Source organism: Macaca fascicularis, chromosome 14 (genome assembly GCF_037993035.2).
Source record: "Macaca fascicularis isolate 582-1 chromosome 14, T2T-MFA8v1.1".
In the NCBI taxonomy this organism is placed as follows: domain Eukaryota; kingdom Metazoa; phylum Chordata; class Mammalia; order Primates; family Cercopithecidae; genus Macaca; species Macaca fascicularis.
The window spans coordinates 37,140,230-37,159,978 of NC_088388.1; the positions used below are offsets into that span (position 1 = coordinate 37,140,230).

A 19,749-nucleotide genomic window follows, 5' to 3' on the forward strand; every position below is an offset into this window, starting at 1 on the left:
CATGATCCCATCTTCTCAGCCCAAAAGCTTCTTAAGCCAATAAGCAACTTCAGCAAAGTCTCAGGATACAAAATCAGCATGCGAAAATGGCTAGCATTCCTATACACCAACAAGAGGCAAACTGAGAGCCAAATCATGAATGAACTCCCGTTCACAATTGCCACAAAAAGAATATAATACCTAGGAATACAGTTAACAAGGAAAGTGAAGGACCTCTTCAAGAGGAACTACAAACCACTGCTCAAAGAAGTCAGAGAGGACACGAACAAATGGAAAAAATTTCATGCTCATGGATAAGAAGAATCAATATCATGACAATGGCCATATTGCCAAAAGTAATTTGTAGATTCAATGCTATTCTCCTTAAACTACCATTGACATTCTTCACAGAATTAGAAAAAACTATTTTAATATTCATATAGAACCAAAAAAAAAAAAAAAAAAAAAAAAGCCCACAGAGCCAAGACAATCCTAAGCAAAAAGAACAAAGCTGGAGGCATCACACTATCTGATTTCAAACTATACTACAAGGCTACAGTAATCAAAACAGCACGGTACTGGTTCAAGAATAGATACATAGACCAACGGAACAGAATAGAGAACCCAGAAATAAGACCGCACACCTACAACCATCTGATTCTGACAACCTGACAAAAACAAACAATGAGGAAATAATTCTCTATTTAATAAATGGTGCAGGGAGAACTGGCTGGCCACAATATTCAACATTCTTAAAGAAAAGAATTTTAAACCCAGAATTTCATATCCAGCCAAACTAAGTTTCATAAGTGAAGGAGAAATAAAATCCTTTACAGATAAGCAAATGCTTAGAGATTTTGTCACCACTAGGCCTGCCTTACAAGAGACCCTGAAGCAAGCACTAAACATGGAAAGGAATATCCGGTACCAGCCATTGCAAAAACATGCCAAAATGTAAAGACCATCGAGGCTAGAAAGAAACTGCATCAACTAATGAGCAAAATAAACAGTTAATATCATAATGGCAGGATCAAGTTCACACATAACAATATTAACCTTAAATGTAAATGGACTAAATGCTCCAATTAAAAGACACAGACTGCCAACTGGATAAAGAGTCAAGATCCATCAGTCTGCTGTATTCAGGAGACCCATCTCACATGCAGAGACACACATAGGCTCAAAATAAAGGGTTGGGGGAAGATTTACCAAGCAAATGGAGAACAAAAAAAAGCAGGGGTTGCAATACTAGTCTCTGATAAAACAGACTTTAAACCATCAAAGATCAAAAGAGACAAAGAAGGCCATTACATAATGGTAAAGGGATCAAATCAACAGGAAGAGCTAACTATCCTAAATATATATGCACCAAATACAGGAGCACCCAGATTCATAAAGCAAGTCCTTAGAGACCTACAAAGAGACTTAGACTCCCATAAAATAATAATGGGAGACTTCAACACTCCACTGTCAACATCAGACAGATCAATGAGACAGAAAGTTAACAAGGATATCCAGGAATTGAACTCATCTCTGCAGCAAGCAGACCTAATAGACATCTATAGAACTCTCCACCCCAAATCAACAGTATATACATTCTTCTCAGCACCACATCACACTTATTCCAAAATTGACCACATAATTGGAAGTAAAGCACTCCTCAGCAAATGTACAAGAACAGAAATTATAACAAACTGTCTCTCAGACCACAGTGCAATCAAACTAGAACTCAGGACTAAGAAACTCAATCAAAACCGCTCAACTACATGGAAACTGAACAACCTGCTCCTGAATGACTACTGGGTACATAACGAAATGAAGGCAGAAATAAAGATGTTCTTTGAAACCAATGAGAACAAAGATACAACATACCAGAATCTCTGGGACACATTTAAAGCAGTGTGTAGAGGGAAATTTATAGCACTAAATGCCCACAAGAGAAAGCAGGAAAGATCTAAAATTGACACTCTAACATCACAACTAAAAGAACTAGAGAAGCAAGAGCAAACACATTCGAAAGCTAGCAGAAGGCAAGAAATAACTAAGATTAGAGCAGAACTGAAGGAGATAGAGACACAAAAAACCCTCCAAAAAATCAATGAATCCAGGAGTTGGTTTTTTGGAAAGATCAACAAAATTGACAGACCGCTAGCAAGACTAATAAAGAAGAAAAGAGAGAAGAATCAAATTGACGCAATAAAAAATGATAAAGGGGATATCACCACCGACCCCACAGAAATACAAACTACCATCAGAGAATACTATAAACACCTCTACGCAAATAAACTGGAAAATCTAGAAGAAATGGATAATTTCCTGGACACTTACACTCTTCCAAGACTAAACCAGGAAGAAGTGGAATCCCTGAATAGACCAATAGCAGGCTCTGAAATTGAGGCAATAATTAATAGCCTACCAACCAAAAAAAGTCCAGGACCAGATGGATTCACAGCTGAATTCTACCAGAGGTACAAGGAGGAGCTGGTACCATTCCTTCTGAAACTATTCCAATCAACAGAAAAAGAGGGAATCCCCCCCTAACTCATTTTATGAGGCCAACATCATCCTGATACCAAAGCCTGGCAGAGACACAACAAAAAAAGAGAATTTTAGACCAATATCCCTGATGAACATCGATGCAAAAATCCTCAATAAAATACTGGCAAACCGGATTCAGCAACACATCAAAAAGCATATCCACCATGATCAAGTGGGCTTCATCCCTGGGATGCAAGGCTGGTTCAACATTCGCAAATCAATAAACATAATCCAGCATATAAACAGAACCAAAGACAAGAACCACATGATTATCTCAATAGATGCAGAAAAGGCTTTTGACAAAATTCAACAGCCCTTCATGCTAAAAACGCTCAATAAATTCGGTATTGATGGAACGTACCTCAAAATAATAAGAGCTATTTATGATAAACCCACAGCCAATATCATACTGAATGGGCAAAAACTGGAAAAATTCCCTTTGAAAACTGGCACAAGACAGGGATGCCCTCTCTCACCACTCCTATTCAACATAGTGTTGGAAGTTCTGGCTAGGGCAATCAGGCAAGAGAAAGAAATCAAGGGTATTCAGTTAGGGAAAGAAGAAGTCAAATTGTCCCTCTTTGCAGATGACATGATTGTATATTTAGAAAACCCCATTGTCTTAGCCCATAATCTCCTTAAGCTGAAAAGCAACTTCAGCAAAGTCTCAGGATACAAAATTAATGTGCAAAAATCACAAGCATTCTTATACACCAGTAACAGACAAACAGAGAGCCAAATCAGGAATGAACTTCCATTCACAATTGCTTCAAAGAGAATCAAATACCTAGGAATCCAACTTACAAGGGATGTAAAGGACCTCTTCAAGGAGAACTACAAACCACTGCTCAGTGAAATCAAAGAGGACACAAACAAATGGAAGAACATACCATGCTCATGGATAGGAAGAATCAATATCATGAAAATGGCCATACTGCCCAAGGTAATTTATAGATTCAATGCCATCCCCATCAAGCTACCAATGAGTTTCTTCACAGAATTAGAAAAAACTGCTTTAAAGTTCATATGGAACCAAAAAAGAGCCCGCATCTCCAAGACAATCCTAAGTCAAAAGAACAAAGCTGGAGGCATCACACTACCTGACTTCACAATATACTACAAGGCTACAGTAACCAAAACAGCATGGTACTGGTACCAAAACAGAGATATAGACCAATGGAACAGAACAGAGTCCTCAGAAATAAGACCACACATCTACAGCCATCTGATCTTTGACAAACCTGAGAGAAACAAGAAATGGGGAAAGGATTCCCTATTTAATAAATGGTGCTGGGAAAATTGGCTAGCCATAAGTAGAAAGCTGAAACTGGATCCTTTCCTTATTCCTTATATGAAAATTAATTCAAGATGGATTAGAGACTTAAATGTTAGACCTAATACCATAAAAATCCTAGAGGAAAACCTAGGTAGTACCATTCAGGACATAGGCATGGGCAAAGACTTCATGTCTAAAACACCAAAAGCAACGGCAGCAAAAGCCAAAATTGACAAATGGGATCTCATTAAACTAAAGAGCTTCTGCACAGCAAAAGAAACTACCATCAGAGTGAACAGGCAACCTACAGAATGGGAGAACATTTTTGCAATCTACTCATCTGACAAAGGGCTAATAACCAGAACCTACAAAGAACTCAAACAAATTTACAAGAAAAAAACAAACAACCCCATCAAAAAGTGGGCAAAGGATATGAAGAGACAGTTCTCAAAAGAAGACATTCATACAGCCAACAGACACATGAAAAAATGCTCATCCTCACTGGCCATCAGAGAAATGCAAATCAAAACCACAATGAGATACCATCTCACACCAGTTAGAATGGCGATCATTAAAAAGTCAGGAAAAAACAGGTGCTGGAGAGGATGTGGAGAAATAGGAACACTTTTACACTGTTGGTGGGATTGTAAACTAGTTCAACCATTATGGAAAACAGTATGGCGATTCCTCAAGGATCTAGAACTAGATGTACCATATGACCCAGCCATCCCATTACTGGGTATATACCCAAAGGATTATAAATTATGCTACTATAAAGACACATGCACACGTATGTTTATTGCAGCACTATTCACAATAGCAAAGACTTGGAATCAACCCAAATGTCCATCAGTGACAGATTGGATTAAGAAAATGTGGCACATATACACCATGGAATACTATGCAGCCATCAAAAAGGATGAGTTTGTGTCCTTTGTAGGGACATGGATGCAGCTGGAAACCATCATTCTTAGCAAACTATCACAAGAACAGAAAACCAAACACCACATGTTCTCACTCATAGGTGGGAACTGAACAATGAGATCACTTGGACTCAGGAAGGGGAACATCACACACCGGGGCCTATCATGGGGAGGGGGGAGGGGGGAGGGATTGCATTGGGAGTTATACCTGATGTAAATGACGAGTTGATGGGTGCAGCACACCAACATTGCACAAGTATACATATGTAACAAACCTGCACATTATGCACATGTACCCTACAACTTAAAGTATAATAATAATAAATAAATTTAAAAAAAATAAAAATAAAATAAAAGAAAAAAGAAAAAAAAAAAGAAAAAAACAAACAACCCCATCAAAAAGTGGGCAAAGGATATGAACAGACATTTCTCAAAAGAAGACATTCATACAGCCAACAGACACATGAAAAAATGCTCATCATCACTGGCCATCAGAGAAATGCAAATCAAAACCACAATGAGATACCATCTCACACCAGTTAGAATGGCGATCATTCAAAAGTCAGGAAACAACAGGTGCTGGAGAGGATGTGGAGAAATAGGAACACTTTTACACTGTTGGTGGGATTGTAAACTAGTTCAACCATTATGGAAAACAGTATGGCGATTCCTCAAGGATCTAGAACTAGAAGTACCATATGACCCAGCCATCCCATTACTGGGTATATACTCAAAGGATTATAAATCATGCTGCTATAAAGACACATGCACACGTATGTTTATTGCGGCACTATTCACAATAGCAAAGACTTGGAATCAACCCAAATGTCCATCAGTGACAGACTGGATTAAGAAAATGTGGCACATATACACCATGGAATACTATGCAGCCATGAAAACGATGAGTTTGTGTCCTTTGTAGGGACATGGATGCAGCTGGAAACCATCATTCTTAGCAAACTATCACAAGAACAGAAAACCAAACACCACATGTTCCCACTCATAGGTGGGAAATGAACAATGAGATCACTTGGACTCGGGAAGGGGAACATCACACACCAGGGCCTATCACGGGGAGGGGGGAGGGGGGAGGGATTGCACTGGGAGTTATACCTGATGTAAGTGACGAGTTGATGGGTGCTGACGAGTTGATGGGTGCAGCACACCAACATGGCACAAGTATACATATGTAACAAACCTGCACGTTATGCACATGTACCCTAGAACTTAAAGTATAATAAAAAAAAAAAAAAAAAAAAAAGAACTAGCTGGCCACATGAAGAAAATTGAAATTGGACTACTTCCTTATAGCACATACAAAAATCAACTCAAGATGGATTAAAGACTTAAACATAAAACTGGAAACTATAAAAGCTGTGGAAGAAAATCTAGGCAATACCATTCAGGACATCGGCATGGGCAAAGACTTCATGACGAAAACATCAAAAGCAATTTCAATAAAAGCAAAAATTGACAAATGGGATCTAATTACGGAACTTCTTCACAGCAAAAATAAAACTATCATCAGAGTGAACTGTCAACCTACAGAATGGGAAAAAAAATTTTGCAATCTATCCATCTGACAAAGGTCTAATATCCAGCATCTACAAGGAAAAAAAATAAATAATGCCATTAAAAAGTGGGCAAAGGACACGAACAGACACTTCTCAAAAGAGGACATACATGCACCAAATAAACATACGAAAAAAAGCTCAAAAGCACTGATCATTAGAGAAATGCAAATCAAAACCACAATGAAATACCATTTCATGCCAGTCAGAATGACTATTACTACTAAGTCAAAAGCAAAAAAAAAAAAAAAAAAAAAAAAAAAAAAAAAAAAAAAAAAAACAGATGCTGCAAGGTGACAGAGAAAAAATAATGCTTTTGCACTTTTGGTGGGAATGCAAATTAGTTCAACCAATTTGGAAGACAGTGTGGCGATTCCTCAAAGACAGAGAGGCAGAAATACCATTTGACCCAGCACTCTCATTACTGGGTATATACTGAAAGAAATATAAATCATTCTATTATAGAGATACATGCAGCAATATTCACAATAGCAAAAAGATGGAATCAAACTAAACACCCATCAGTGATAGACTGGATAAAGAAAATGTGGTACATATACACCGTGGAATACTATGTAACCATAAGAAGGAATGAGACCATGTCCTTCGAAGGGACATGGATGGAGCTGGAAGCCATTAACCTCAGCAAACTAACACAGGACAGAAAATCAAATACCGTATGTTCTCACTTATAAGTGGGAGCTGAACTATGAGAACACATGGAAATGTGAGGGGGAATAACACACACTGGGGGCCTGTCAGAGTGTGGGTGGGGAGGAGATAGAGCATTAGGAAGAATAGCTAATGCTGGGCTGAATATCTAGGTGATGGAATGAACTGTGCAGAAAACCACCATGGCACCACATAATCTATGTAACAAATCTGCACATCCTGCGCATGTACCCCTGAACTTAAAATTAAAAATAAATGAATAAATTGCCCAAAGTAATGCATTGTGCAAATAGTGAAGCTGGAATACGGATTCAAACAGCTTGTCAACAAAACCCAGTCTTAAAGCTATATTGCCAATCTTGGTCATACAATTTTAGACAAAAAAAATTTGCTGAAGTCTTATGTGGCAGACTCTGTGCTAGCTATTAGTGTCTCAACAACAAAAAATATATATAGGTAACATCTATGCCTGTAAGGAGCTTAAAGTATAATGCATATACGATGCATTAAAGGTAGAAATACTTACTACAGCACTCTGATAGGAGGCTAGAGGGTGCTATGAGAGCACTTAGCACAGGAACCGAATACTCCCCAAAGGTGAGGCCGCTTAGGTGAAGTGATGAATGATTAGAGGTCATAAAAGCAAAGGATGGAGAGGAAGGGGAAAGAACAACTTGTTCAAAGCTCCAAAGGCAAAAAGGAGTATAATTCTTTCAAGTTACTGAAGGTCACTCTGCATGACAGAAGTTAAGAGTATATAAAACGATAAGAGAAATCAAACAAGAGATGTCACTAGAGAAGTGGACAGAGGCCCGATTATGATTATGCAGGGCCAAGGAGGTGACATTCAGGAGTCTGGACTTCACGTTGAGGGAAAAACTAGGAAAGGATTTAAAGAAGGCAGTAATGTGACCAGATGTGTATTTTGGAAAAATTACTTTGACTTCTGTGTGGAAAGAATGAATAGATGGATGAGTGAATAGATGGAGGGATAGACTGATGGACAGAAAACCAATTCTTGTTCTTCCTACTTCATGAAACAGATTTAAGTAGGTTTCATTGTTCCTACAGCCCATCTGCCTCTCAGTCTTCTGATAGAAACTAGAGCCCAGAAGATATCACCAGAGGCCAAGTCTACCAGCAGGAAAATGATCTTATAAAAAAAGAATGGTTTTCGTTATTTCCATGCTCTGTATGGACTCTTATGCTCCCATCCCAGCAAGAAACTTGCTATAGTTCCAACAAGTCTTCTACAACCAACCACTGCTATTGCAGTAACTGTAAACATATGTTTTCTGCTTTTCCCACATGTACCACAACCTGTACCACAGGTTGAAGCTCAATGCAGAGAAAAAAGGGCACAGAGGAAGTCTGGAATGTCTGGTGTCATACCAGCCATGCAAAAGGTCTTGGCCTTATGTGATAAATCATACCTTCCACATCTGTTGGTGGGAGAATTGAAAGAGGGCACATCTCTTCTGTGTGTGGCCTAATGGTTCTCTTCCAACACTAAACAAGTCCATTTAAAGCACAGGCTGGCAGGGGTCACCTTCACCATGACACATGTTTTAACAATCCAGGTGCTCATAGAACATAAAAGTTCTGTAACTGTAAGGAACCAAACAGCTTTGAAGAGCCTATGCTAATGCTTTTCTGAAGGGATTATGTGTAGACAACTCTAATTGTTGCATTGAACCTATGCCCCTCTTTGCTTCCCTCCTACCTGTCTTTCTCATATGTACATGCCTTCTCTACCCTTTTACCACAGGTTGTCCTCCACGCAGAAAACTAAGTGGGAGAGAGGGGCCTATAATACTGACTCACCTTAAGCACCAGCAGACAAAGCAAAAGGTGATTATTTTAGATCTCTTTCACAAGAAAATGTGCAGCCTAGAAACAGAAAGGGCAAAAGATCAGAAAAAAGAAAACAAGAAACATGCTAGACATTTTTACTTTTCTATAAGATGAAGTTAAGACATTTTTACTTATTAGCAAGACTAGTTTAAGAAAATTCTTCAGTCATTACGTCTATAAAAATGATGCAATATTAACATCATACCAAAATGACAGATGCAGATATCAGTAGGGAGAACATATTAAACAGTATAAAGGGCTTTAAAAATGCAAAGCATTATGGCTAGGTTTTATGGGTTTTTTTTTTTGTTTATTTCTTTGGGTTTTCATAAAAAATATTTTATGAGTACATAGTAGGAGTATATGTTTATGGGGTATATGGGATATTTTGATATAAGCATGCATTGTGTAATAATCACATCAGGGTACATGAAGTATCAATCACCTCACACATTTATCTTTTGTGTTACAAGCAATCCAATTACACTTTTAGTTATATTAAAATGTACAGTTAAATTACTGACTACAGTCATCCTGTTGTGCTATCAAATACTAGATCTTACTCATTCTTTCTAACTATTTTTTTGGCCTCTTTATCCCCACTACTCTCCATTCCCCTGGTACCCTTCCCAGCCTTTGGTAACCATCCTTCTACTCTCTATCTCCATGAGTTCAACTGTTTTAATTCTTAGGTCCCCAAAATAAGTGAGAACATGTGAAGTTTGTCTTTCCGTTCTTGGATTGTATCACTTAACATAATAACCTCCAGTTTTATACATGTTGTTGCAAATGACAGGGTCTCATTAGTTTTTATGGTTGAATAATACTCCATTGTGTAAATATACTGTATTTTCTTTGTTCATTTGTCTGTTGATGGACACTTAGGTTGTTTCCAAATCTTGGCTATTGTGAGTAGTGCTGCAGTAACCTTGGGATGCAGGTATCTCTTCATTCAATACATTGATTTTCTTTGTCTTGGGGGGCGGGTATCTACCTAGCAGTGGGATTGATGGATCATATGATAGCTCTGTTTTTAGTTCTTTGAGGAACTTCCAAAATGATCTCCATAGTGGTTGTACTAATTCACATTTCAACAACAGTGTATGAGGGTTCTCTTTTCTCTTCATCCTTGAAAGCATTTGTTATTGATTGTGTTTTGGATAAAAGTTATTTTAACTGAGATGAATTGAGATGTCATTATCATTTTGATTTGCGTTTCTCTGATAAGTGATGCTGAACATTTTTATATGCCTCTTTGCCATTTATACGTCTTCTTTTAAGAAATGTCTATTCATATCTTCTGCTCATTTTAAAAATTGGATTATTGTTTTTTTCCTATAGAGTTTGCTTGAGCTCCTTATATACTCCATTTATTAACCCCTTATTAGATGGGTAGTTGCAAACATTTTCTCCCATTCTGTGGGCTGTTTTCTTTACTTGGTTGATTGTTTCCTTTGCTATGAAGAAACATTTTAGCTTGATATGATCCCATTTTCCGTTTTTGCTTTGGTTGCCTGTGCTGGTGGGATATTACTCAAGAAATTCTCACCTAGTGAATGTTCTGAAGAGTTTCTCCAATATTTTCTATTAGCAGTTTCATAGCTTGTGGTCTTAGATTTAAGTTTTTAATCCATTTTGATTTTATTTTTGTGTATGGCAAGGGATAGAGGTTTAATTTGATTCTTCTGCATATAAATATCCAGTTTTCACAGCATCGTGTATCACACAGACTGTCCTTTTCCCAATGTTTGTTCTTGGCACCTTTGTGGAAAATGAGTTCACTGTAGATGTATGTACGGCTTTGTTTCTGAGTTCTCTATTCTGTTAATTTCATTGGTCTATGTGTCTGTGTTTATGCCAGTACCATGCTCTTTTTGTTACTATAGCTCTGTAGTGTAATTTGAAGTGAAGCAACATAACCCCCCCAGTATTGTTCTTTTTGCTCAGGATAGTTTTGAATATCTGGGTCTTTTGTAGTTCCACATAAATTTTAGAATTTTTTTTTTCTATTTCTGTGAAGAATGTCATTGATATTTTGATAGAGATTGTAGTAAATCTATATATTGCTTTGGGTAGTATGGATATTTTAATATTAATTCTTCCAAACCATAAACATGTAATACCTTCCATTTTTTGTATCCCCTTCCACTTCTTTTATCAATGTTTTACAGTTTTCATTGTAGAAATATTTCACTTCTTTTGTTAAATGAATTCCTAGTTATTTAATTTTATACACAGCTATTGTAAATGGAATTACTTTCCTGATTTCTTTTCAGATTGTTTGTTGTTGGCATATAAAAATGCTACTGATTTTTGTATGCTGATTTTGTATCCTGCAACTTTACTGAATGTGTTTATTAGTAATAGTAGTTTTTTGGTTGGGTCTATAGGGTATTCCAAATATAAGATCATATCATAAGCAAAAAAGGATAACTGGACTTCTTCCTTTCCAATTTGGATGCCTTTATTTATTTCTCTTGTCTGATTGGCCTAGCTAGGACTTTCAGTACCATGTTGAATAATAGTATTGAAAGTGGGCATCCTTGTCATGTTCAACATCTTAAAGGAAAGGGTTTCTGTTTTTTTCCCATTTGTTATGATACTAGTTGTGAGTCTGTCACATATGGTTTTTATTATGTCTATGCCATTTTTTTAGGGTTTTATCATGAAGATGTGGAATTTTTTAAAATGCTTTGTCAGCATCAATTGAAATGATCATATGGTTTTCATCCTCCATTCTGTTGATATGCCGTATGACACTGATACATTTGCATATGTTGAATGATTTTTGCATCCCTGGGATAAATCCCACTTGGTCATGATGAATGATCTTTTTAATGTGTTGCTGAATTCAGTTTGCTTGTATATTGTTGATGATTTTTGTATTAATATGCATCAGAGATATTGACCTGTAGTTTTCTTTTTTTGGTGTCTCTTTGGTTTTGGTAGCAGGGTAATACTGGCCTCACAGAATGAATTTGGAAGTACTACTTCCACCTCTATTTTTCATAATAGTTTGAATAGGATTGGTATTGGTTCTTTAAGTGTTCAGTAAAATTCAACAGTGAAGCCACCAAGACCAAGGGTTTTTTCTGCTGGGAGATGCTTTTTATTATGGTCTTGATCTTATTACTTGCTATTGCTCTGTTCCGGTGTTGAATTTCTTCACGGTTCAATCTTGGTAGGCTGTGTGTACCTAGAAATTTCTTTATTTCTTCTAGGTTTTCCAATTTATTCACATACAGTTGCTCACGTAGTCTCTAATTTGACCACTAATTTGAGTTTCTGCAGTATAGGTTGAATGTCTCCTTTTTCATCTCTAATTTTTTTGGGGTCGTCTCTCTTTGTTTCTTAGCTAATCTGGCTAAAAGATTGTCAATTTTGTTAATCTTTTTCAAAAAACCCAACTTTTAGTTTCTTTTATCTTTTCTATTGTTTTTCATTTCAATTTAATTTATTTCTGCTCTGATCTTTGTTATTTCTTCTACTAACTTTGGATTTGGTTTACTCTTGCTTTTCTAGTTCTTTAGGATGCATTGCTGTGTTGTGTATTTGAAGTTTTTCTTCTTTTTTGATATAGGCACTTACAGCTATAAACTTCACTGTTAGTACTGCTTTTGCTGTATCCCATAGCTTTCGGAATGTTGTGTTTCCATTACAATTTGTTTCAAACAATTTTTCAGTTTTCTTATTAATCTCTTCATTGATCTACTGGTTATTCAGGAGTACATCATTTAATGTCCATTTATTTGTATAATTTCCAAAAGTCATCAATATTGATTTCTAGTTTTATTTCATTGTGGTCAGAGAAGATGAGAAGATACTTAATATTATTTTAATATTGTTGAATGTTTTAAGACTTGTTTTGTGGACTAACATATGGTCCATCCTTGAGAATGTTCCATTTGTTAAGGGAAAGAATGTGTATTCTGTAGTCATTGGATAAAATATTCTGTAATTAACTATTAGATCATTTGATCTACAGTGCAGATTAAGTCCAATGTTGCTTTGTTGATTTTCTGTTTGCAAGATCTGTCCAGTGCTGAAAGTAGGGTGATGAATTGTGTAGTTATTACTGTATTGGGTAATCTCTCTCTTTAGCTCTAATGGTACTTGTTTTATATATCTGGGTGTTCCAGTGTTGGTGTGTATATATTTTCACTTTCTTGTACTTGAATATTGATATATTTCTCTAGGTTTGGAAAGGTCTCTGTTAGTATCTCTTTAAATAAACTTTCTACCTTTGTCTCTTTCTCTATCTTTTCTTTAAGGCCAATAACTCTTAGATTTATCCATTTTAGGCTATATTTTCTAGATCTTGTAGACGGGCTTCATTCTCTTTTATTCTTTTTTCCTTGTCTCTTCTGTGTATTTTTGAATAGCCTGTCTTCATGCTCACTAATTCTCTCTTCTGTTTGATCAATTCTATTAAGAGACTTTGATACATTCTTCAGTATGCCAATTGCATTTTAAATTCCAGAATTTCTGCTTGATTCCTTTTAATTATTTCAATTTATTTGTTAAATTTGTCTGATAATATTCTGAATTCCTTCTCTGGGTTATCTGGGGTTTCTTTGAGTTTCCTCAACATAGTGATTTTGAATTCTCTGTCTGAAAGTTCACATATGTCTATCTCTCCAGGATTGGCCTCACACTTTACTTAGTTCATTTGGTGAGGTCATGTTTTCCTGGATGATAATGATGCTTGTGGATGTTTGTTAGTATCTGGGCATTGAAGAGTTGTATATTTATGGTAGTCTTTATAGTCTGGACTTGTTTGTATCCGTCCTTCTTGGGAAGGCTTTCCAGGTATTCAAAGGGACTTGGGTGTTGTGATCTATGTTTTTCGTAACTGCAGCCATATCTGTTTTAGGGGGCACCCTACACTCAGTAGCACTGTGGTTCTTGTAGACTTGTAGAGGTACCTCCTTGGTGGTCTTGGACAAAATCTGTAAGAATTTTATAGGTTACCAGGCAGAGACTCTTGTTCTCTTCCCTTACTTTTTCCCAAACAGTCTCTCTCTTTCTTTCTGTGCTGAGCTGGCTGGAGCTGGGGGAGAGGTCACACAGGTGACCACTCCTGTGATCACCACCACTGGGACTGCACTGGGTCAGACCTGAAACTGGCATAGCGCTGGGTACTGCCCAAAGCTTGCTGTAATCACTCAAGGCTCTAGGGCTCTACAATCAACAGGTGATGAAGCCAGCCAGTCTTGTGTCCTACCCTTCAGGGCAATTGTCTCTCCTCTAGCCCAGGGTATGTCCAGAAATGTGATCCAAGAGCCAAGTCCTGGAATTTGTGACCCCAAGAGCCCACCTGGTACTCTACCCCACTAAGACCAAGCTGGTAGCTAAGCTGCAACACAAAGTCTTCTTTAGTCTCCCTTCTTCTTTTGTCAATCTGAAGCAGTCTCTTCTTGTAGCCACCACAGCTCTGAATATGCTGGGTCACACCTGAAACCAGCACAACTCAAAGTCTCACCCAAGGCCCTTTGTATGTACTACCTGTAACCACTGTTGATTATTCAGGGCCCAAGAGTTCTTTAGTCAGCAAGTGATGAATCCTGCCAGAACTGGGTTCTTCCCTTCATGGCAGCAGGTTCCCTTCTGGTCCAGGATATATCTAGAAATGTTGTTCTGGACCTAGGGCCTGGAAAGGGGGCCTCATGTCTCTGCCTGGTGCCCTGTCCTATTGTGACTAAATGGGTATCCAAGTTATAAGACAAGGTCCTCTTTACTCTTCCCTCTCCTCTTCTCACATGAAAGGAAGGGGTATCTTTTGAAGCTGTGAGCTGTACTGCCTCAGGTTCAGAGAGGTGTGACACAAGCAGTCCTTTAGCTACCTTGGCTGGTGTCTCACTAGGTCGCATGCCCCCCTGCCCCAAGTCCATTTGCTCCAAGCAAAGCACAGCACTAGGACTTGCCTAGGAGTTGCAGTCCTTTTTGGCCTAAACTGCCTTTCAAGTTTATTTAGAACCCCAGAACACTTTAGCCCACAGTGGCAAGGCTTGCTGAAACTTAAGTTCTGACCACTAAGGTGGGTGATTTCCCTCTGGCTAGGGCAGGTCTAAATGTTCTTTCCATAAGTCTTGGCTGAGTTCTGCATGATATTGGCAGCACTGAGTTCCAATGCAAAGTCCCACATTCACCACACTTTCCCTGCCCTAATTGCCACAGATCTCTTTCTGCACCATGTAGCCACTGCAGGAGGATGGGGGAGGGGTGGTGTTGACAATTCAAAACTGTCTTTTCTAACCTTTTCAATGCCTCTTTCAGGAATATAAAGCTAAAACCAGGTACTGTGATTGCTCACCTGATTTTTAGTGCTTATGAAGGTGCTGTTTTATATAGACAGTTGTTAAATTTGGTGTTCCTGCAGAGAGGACGATTGGCAGAGGCTTCTATTGAGCCATCTTCCTCTGTCTCTGGCTAGGTTTTTCATTAGCCCCATCTAACTATGGCATCCAACCTCTAGTCAATATTCTATCATCCATCTTCAAAATAGACCTACTGAAAAGAAGCACTTCACCTACATGAAACTCAGTAATCCAGCAATCCCATTTTACTGAGACATAAAGAAAGAAAGTAAAATGGGCCACTGATCAGGCAAAGGTGCTATAATAAAGCTCGTGGACTTTTCTCACAGGAACGCTCCTGGAGGTAACAGTTGGAGTCAATTTGCTTGTATTTTAGGCACAAGTTTAACGAGCGTGATTGTCTGGTTTCCCAGTTCAAGGAATCCCAGAGGCAGCAGGTCATCAGAGAGACACACACTGGCAGTATCAAAGAGTGACAGCTGGCAGTATCAAAGACTGACAGCTGGCAGCCTGAGAGTTGATGAAGAGGACAGAAAAACTCTGAAAAGTTGATACCAGCACTCCAAACCGGATCCCCCACAGGTTCAAACACAGAGCCCTGCACTCAATAGGCTCTATTAAAGCCTGTTAGAATAATTTATGATTGAGTCATCAAGACAAGATCAAATTAGAATGTTCTATTTAATAAAACAGGGAAGTATATATATATTTTCAAAGATGTTCACCAAAAATAGTGTAGATGAACCTATTTTTATACAGATGAACTTTGCAACCAGAACAACTCATTTCCTTAATGTTCCAGATAGATAGTTGACATTTGACTGTACATTGGTCACATTCCAATTTTAATCCTGAGCCACCTGCCCCTCAATGGCCAGGGAGCCACACTCAGGAAACACAAAGGCATTATGCTAATACTATCCTAAGTTTAACAAAATTAGGTAGGTAAATCTGCCACCCCCTCCAAGAAAAATTACACACTGCCACTCCAACCTCAAACATATGACTCCAGAGTTATCTATGCTACTGCCTGCTGCCAATCATTTGTAACGTATGTTAGCATGTGTGCTGACCAAGTTTAAATCAGATTTCAGCTGACCACTTAAGAAGACATTCTTCTAATCTAACAATCTGAGCTTTTTGTGATTCAATTTATCTTTGAGTCCCTTGAGCTAGATTCTCAAGAAATCAAATAATTGCCATCCCATATTACTGAACTATTGAACCTGAAAGACAAAGACAATAGATTGGGACTTAAAATATGGAGCAAAGACTACCATAAGTGATATTTTATTTTGCATTATTCTTTTTGCAAATACTAACAATGGAAAAATCAGGGTCACTAAAATCAGAGCAAACTTGAGATAAGAATTTTGCTGGACAGAATGCTTTTTATGCCTGTTACATATGTCTAAGACATAGTTCTGCCTCCAGAGATGGCATGTGCAACACTCCTGCTCTCTCCCATAACCATGGAAGATATAAAAAATCAAGAAAGTGCTTTTTCTCACTAAGTCCAGACATAGCCTCAGAATCCTTTACAACAGAGTTCTCCAAATAGCTGTGATTAATAAATCCACGGTGGTGGTTTTATTACAGATTGCATGGGTTGGGAGGTAAAGCAGTAGTATCCAAGTTGTTTCTATTTTTATCTCAATAAATGATTCTTTCCAAAGATGTTACAGAGGTTTGGGTTTCCTGTGGTCACACATTTCAATCTATGTCTAATGTGTCTTCCTAAGTAATAGAAGCTGTAAAGCCCAAATTGCATTTTCAGCTAAGTTTCCACCCTGTTTTAGGTTCCATCAAGAGATGGTGGCCTTGCAGGAAGAGATTGAAACTCCTGGCAAACACAGGGTCAGAAGAGGTTGTTTCTCCTGAGGCAGCTGGGAGCAAAGTTTGACAGTCCAGTCCCTGGTATCAAAGCTACAAAAGAGCAAAATATCTGTGGCAGCCAGATTTATTTTTAACAAGTCCCTTATGGTGCTTGGGCAATTCATTGGGCTGCGTTATTTCTGAATGAGCAATTCACCTATACTTGGTTTCACTCTTAGATACAGGCAAGAGAGGCTCCTGTTCTGGTCCCAACATGTTAGAGGTTCCTCACTGACTTGACCCTTTACATGGAGTGAGGAGTATGTGAGACTAAGGGGACATACTTAATTGGAGCTCTAGCCCCAGATGGTGCCCCAGGAAACATGGACCCATATTGTTTACCCAAATGGCCCTGAGCTTGCTTCCATGGTCTGTGTGGATCTCTTTCCTGGGACCATTTTTCTCGGAGTGTCCCACTCCACCAGTGTCGGCATCTTTAGATCTGACAGTGACGACAGGGCAACTTGTCGCCAGGCATATAGATAGAGCTTGGACACGTGAGCTGTAGTCTCCACACACAGGCACATAAGGTGCTTGCAGCACAGAATGAAGTCAGAGATGGGCAGAGAAGGGCTGGGAAACTGGGTTGGGAGCTGAGGCTATGCTTTCCCCAAGGCACTATGCTTTGGTGAGAAACCCAGAGAAGTCTATTGTAAGGTCAATCTGGACTTTCCAGGTCATTTCAGAGGTACCTTTCTCAAACGAGAATAGTAAATATTTTATTTAATTATTTGAAGATTTAACTTTTAAGTATTTAGACATATGTTATGTGGGTCTCTACTTACATCACAGGCCCCACAAATTTTACAAGTAAGACTGCTTAGTTCTTTCTCCATCCTGTAAATTCTGTAAGCTACCTTGTACCCTATAATAAACCCCGTTCTGCCTAAGCTACCTAACATAGATTCTATTTTCTAACACCAAGAATCCTTGCTACTACAGCTCCCTAGGTGTTTAAAAGGAGACGCTATTGTCCTTTTCCTATACTTAAGTCTATATCAGCTCAAGGAATTGATGTAGATTTCATCAAATCAACTCTTCCAGTATCAACTGTAGCTTCTATTTGTTGTGAGTGACTCTTCCCATTCCCAAGGCTCTGTACTGTAGTAGAAAGAGTACTGAAAGTTGAATGAGAGCGTGGGTTGGAGACCTAGCTCCAACACCAGTAGTGCCACTTTGAACAAGTCATTTTTAACCTCTCTGAAATTATTTTCTCACCTGAGGATTGAATAAGATAATGTGTATACATATTCTTCATTGAAAAGCACTGTGAAAATGTAACATTTCCATTTCTAATGCTGGAACTAAGAAAATAGCTAATAATAGCTGGATTCGTAGGTATATGCCCTGCGGTGTGTTCTCAGATACCTTTTCTTTTATTTCCTTCAAAAACTGCTCTAGCTACTTTCCCCTAGAAAGCCAAATCTACTGTCCTAACTATGACTCCATTAGAAAATATTTCTAGAAAGTCATTCAGATGTTTCCATTCGCCAATTCCATTTTGGTACTGCAAGTTCTAACTCTATATACTACAGAAAACCATTTCTCCCGTGCTTGCTATTTAAAGTCTTCAAGAACTTGTCAAGCATTATTATGTCATACTCACCCTACTCTGGGATTTAATAATATACTTAATCTACTTCAAAACATATTCATTTTCTGGAGTGCCCAATGACATGATCCACAATAGCAGAGATAAGGATTCAAGCATTTAAGTTCCTCTTGGGTTTTCTTGGTTTTCTGAATCTCAAGGAATCTTCTGCAGTTAGTCCTACAGCAATGCAAGCTTCAAATGGCTTTCACAACATAATGTATAGAATCTACTACAATAGTAGTCTATGCTAGCAGGAAGATGAGTTTTCTGTGGCTTATAATCTTGGAAAAAACACTTCAAAAGTCATTTTGATGGCATCTTTTAATTAAATGCCTAAGTGTCTATGATATCAGCAAGAACTGCATTAGATAATTTCTATTTTCAAAAGATTTGTCTAGTTTCCAATTTTCCTCACCAGATAGTTCTGTGAAGTTCTCAAAAACAAAAAGTAAATGATTAAACAAAAAATTGAAATTGTAGAACCATTGAAACATGGCATCAAATAGTTGAAACTACATAGAACCTCTGAGAAAATGCTTTAAACTTTGAAACAATTAATATTGCCATAGGTTCTGTGGCTGGGAGCTTGTGTGTGTTGGCTCTATGCCTTGCCTCTCTTCAGATCTGGTCTCTATCATAGGGTGGGGGGAACTGAGCCCTGCAGTCTATATTTCCCAGCATCCTAGATAAGCTGTCTTCTAATTGAGTTTTAACAAAGGGAGGCACGGGCAGGAGATTGAACAGGTTGGGAAAGAAAAGTTAGGGTATTTCTCTTTCTGTTTGCTTGCATTAAGTACCTTCTCAGAAGTTGCTTCCCCTGTGTGTTTCCTGCTCCTTGCTTTCGTTGGTTGGCAAGTTTGTCTTAGCTCCAGGTTCCATCAGGTGACCCCTGCTCCTGAGCAGTAACACTGCCTGCATCTTTTATCTTTCCAGCATATACATGTGGTTTCTGCTGTTTAACTTTGGTTTCCCTTAACACTCCCTCTTTGGTCCTCACCAACTTCATCACCTGTATAATAATTTCTCCAAATAAAATTCACCCTGTTGAAAGTCTTAAAGTGATTTCCACTTTCTTGGTTAGACTGATGGATAATATAATGCCTTGAACTTTGAAACAATGCATATAACTATTAGTGCACAAATAGGAATG

The 19,749-nt window shown here is 38.1% G+C and overlaps 1 protein-coding gene across 5 annotated transcripts in view; it reads right to left on the reverse strand.

The window, feature by feature from the left end:
* The window catches only part of METTL15 (methyltransferase 15, mitochondrial 12S rRNA N4-cytidine), a 434,852-nt gene that overhangs the window by 95,768 nt on the left and 319,335 nt on the right, over positions 1–19,749 (reverse strand). For 2 of the 5 annotated variants that reach the window (XM_074012585.1, XM_074012581.1), the window contains one exon: positions 8,784–8,849. The exons of 2 other annotated variants lie outside the window; for them this stretch is intronic. In XM_074012585.1, the coding sequence (XP_073868686.1) occupies positions 8,815–8,849 (35 nt within the window). In that variant the 3' untranslated portion in view covers positions 8,784–8,814. Of the gene's footprint in view, positions 1–8,781; positions 8,850–19,749 lie in introns of those variants that run through there. One more of the 5 variants, XM_074012583.1, reaches the window with a different exon arrangement.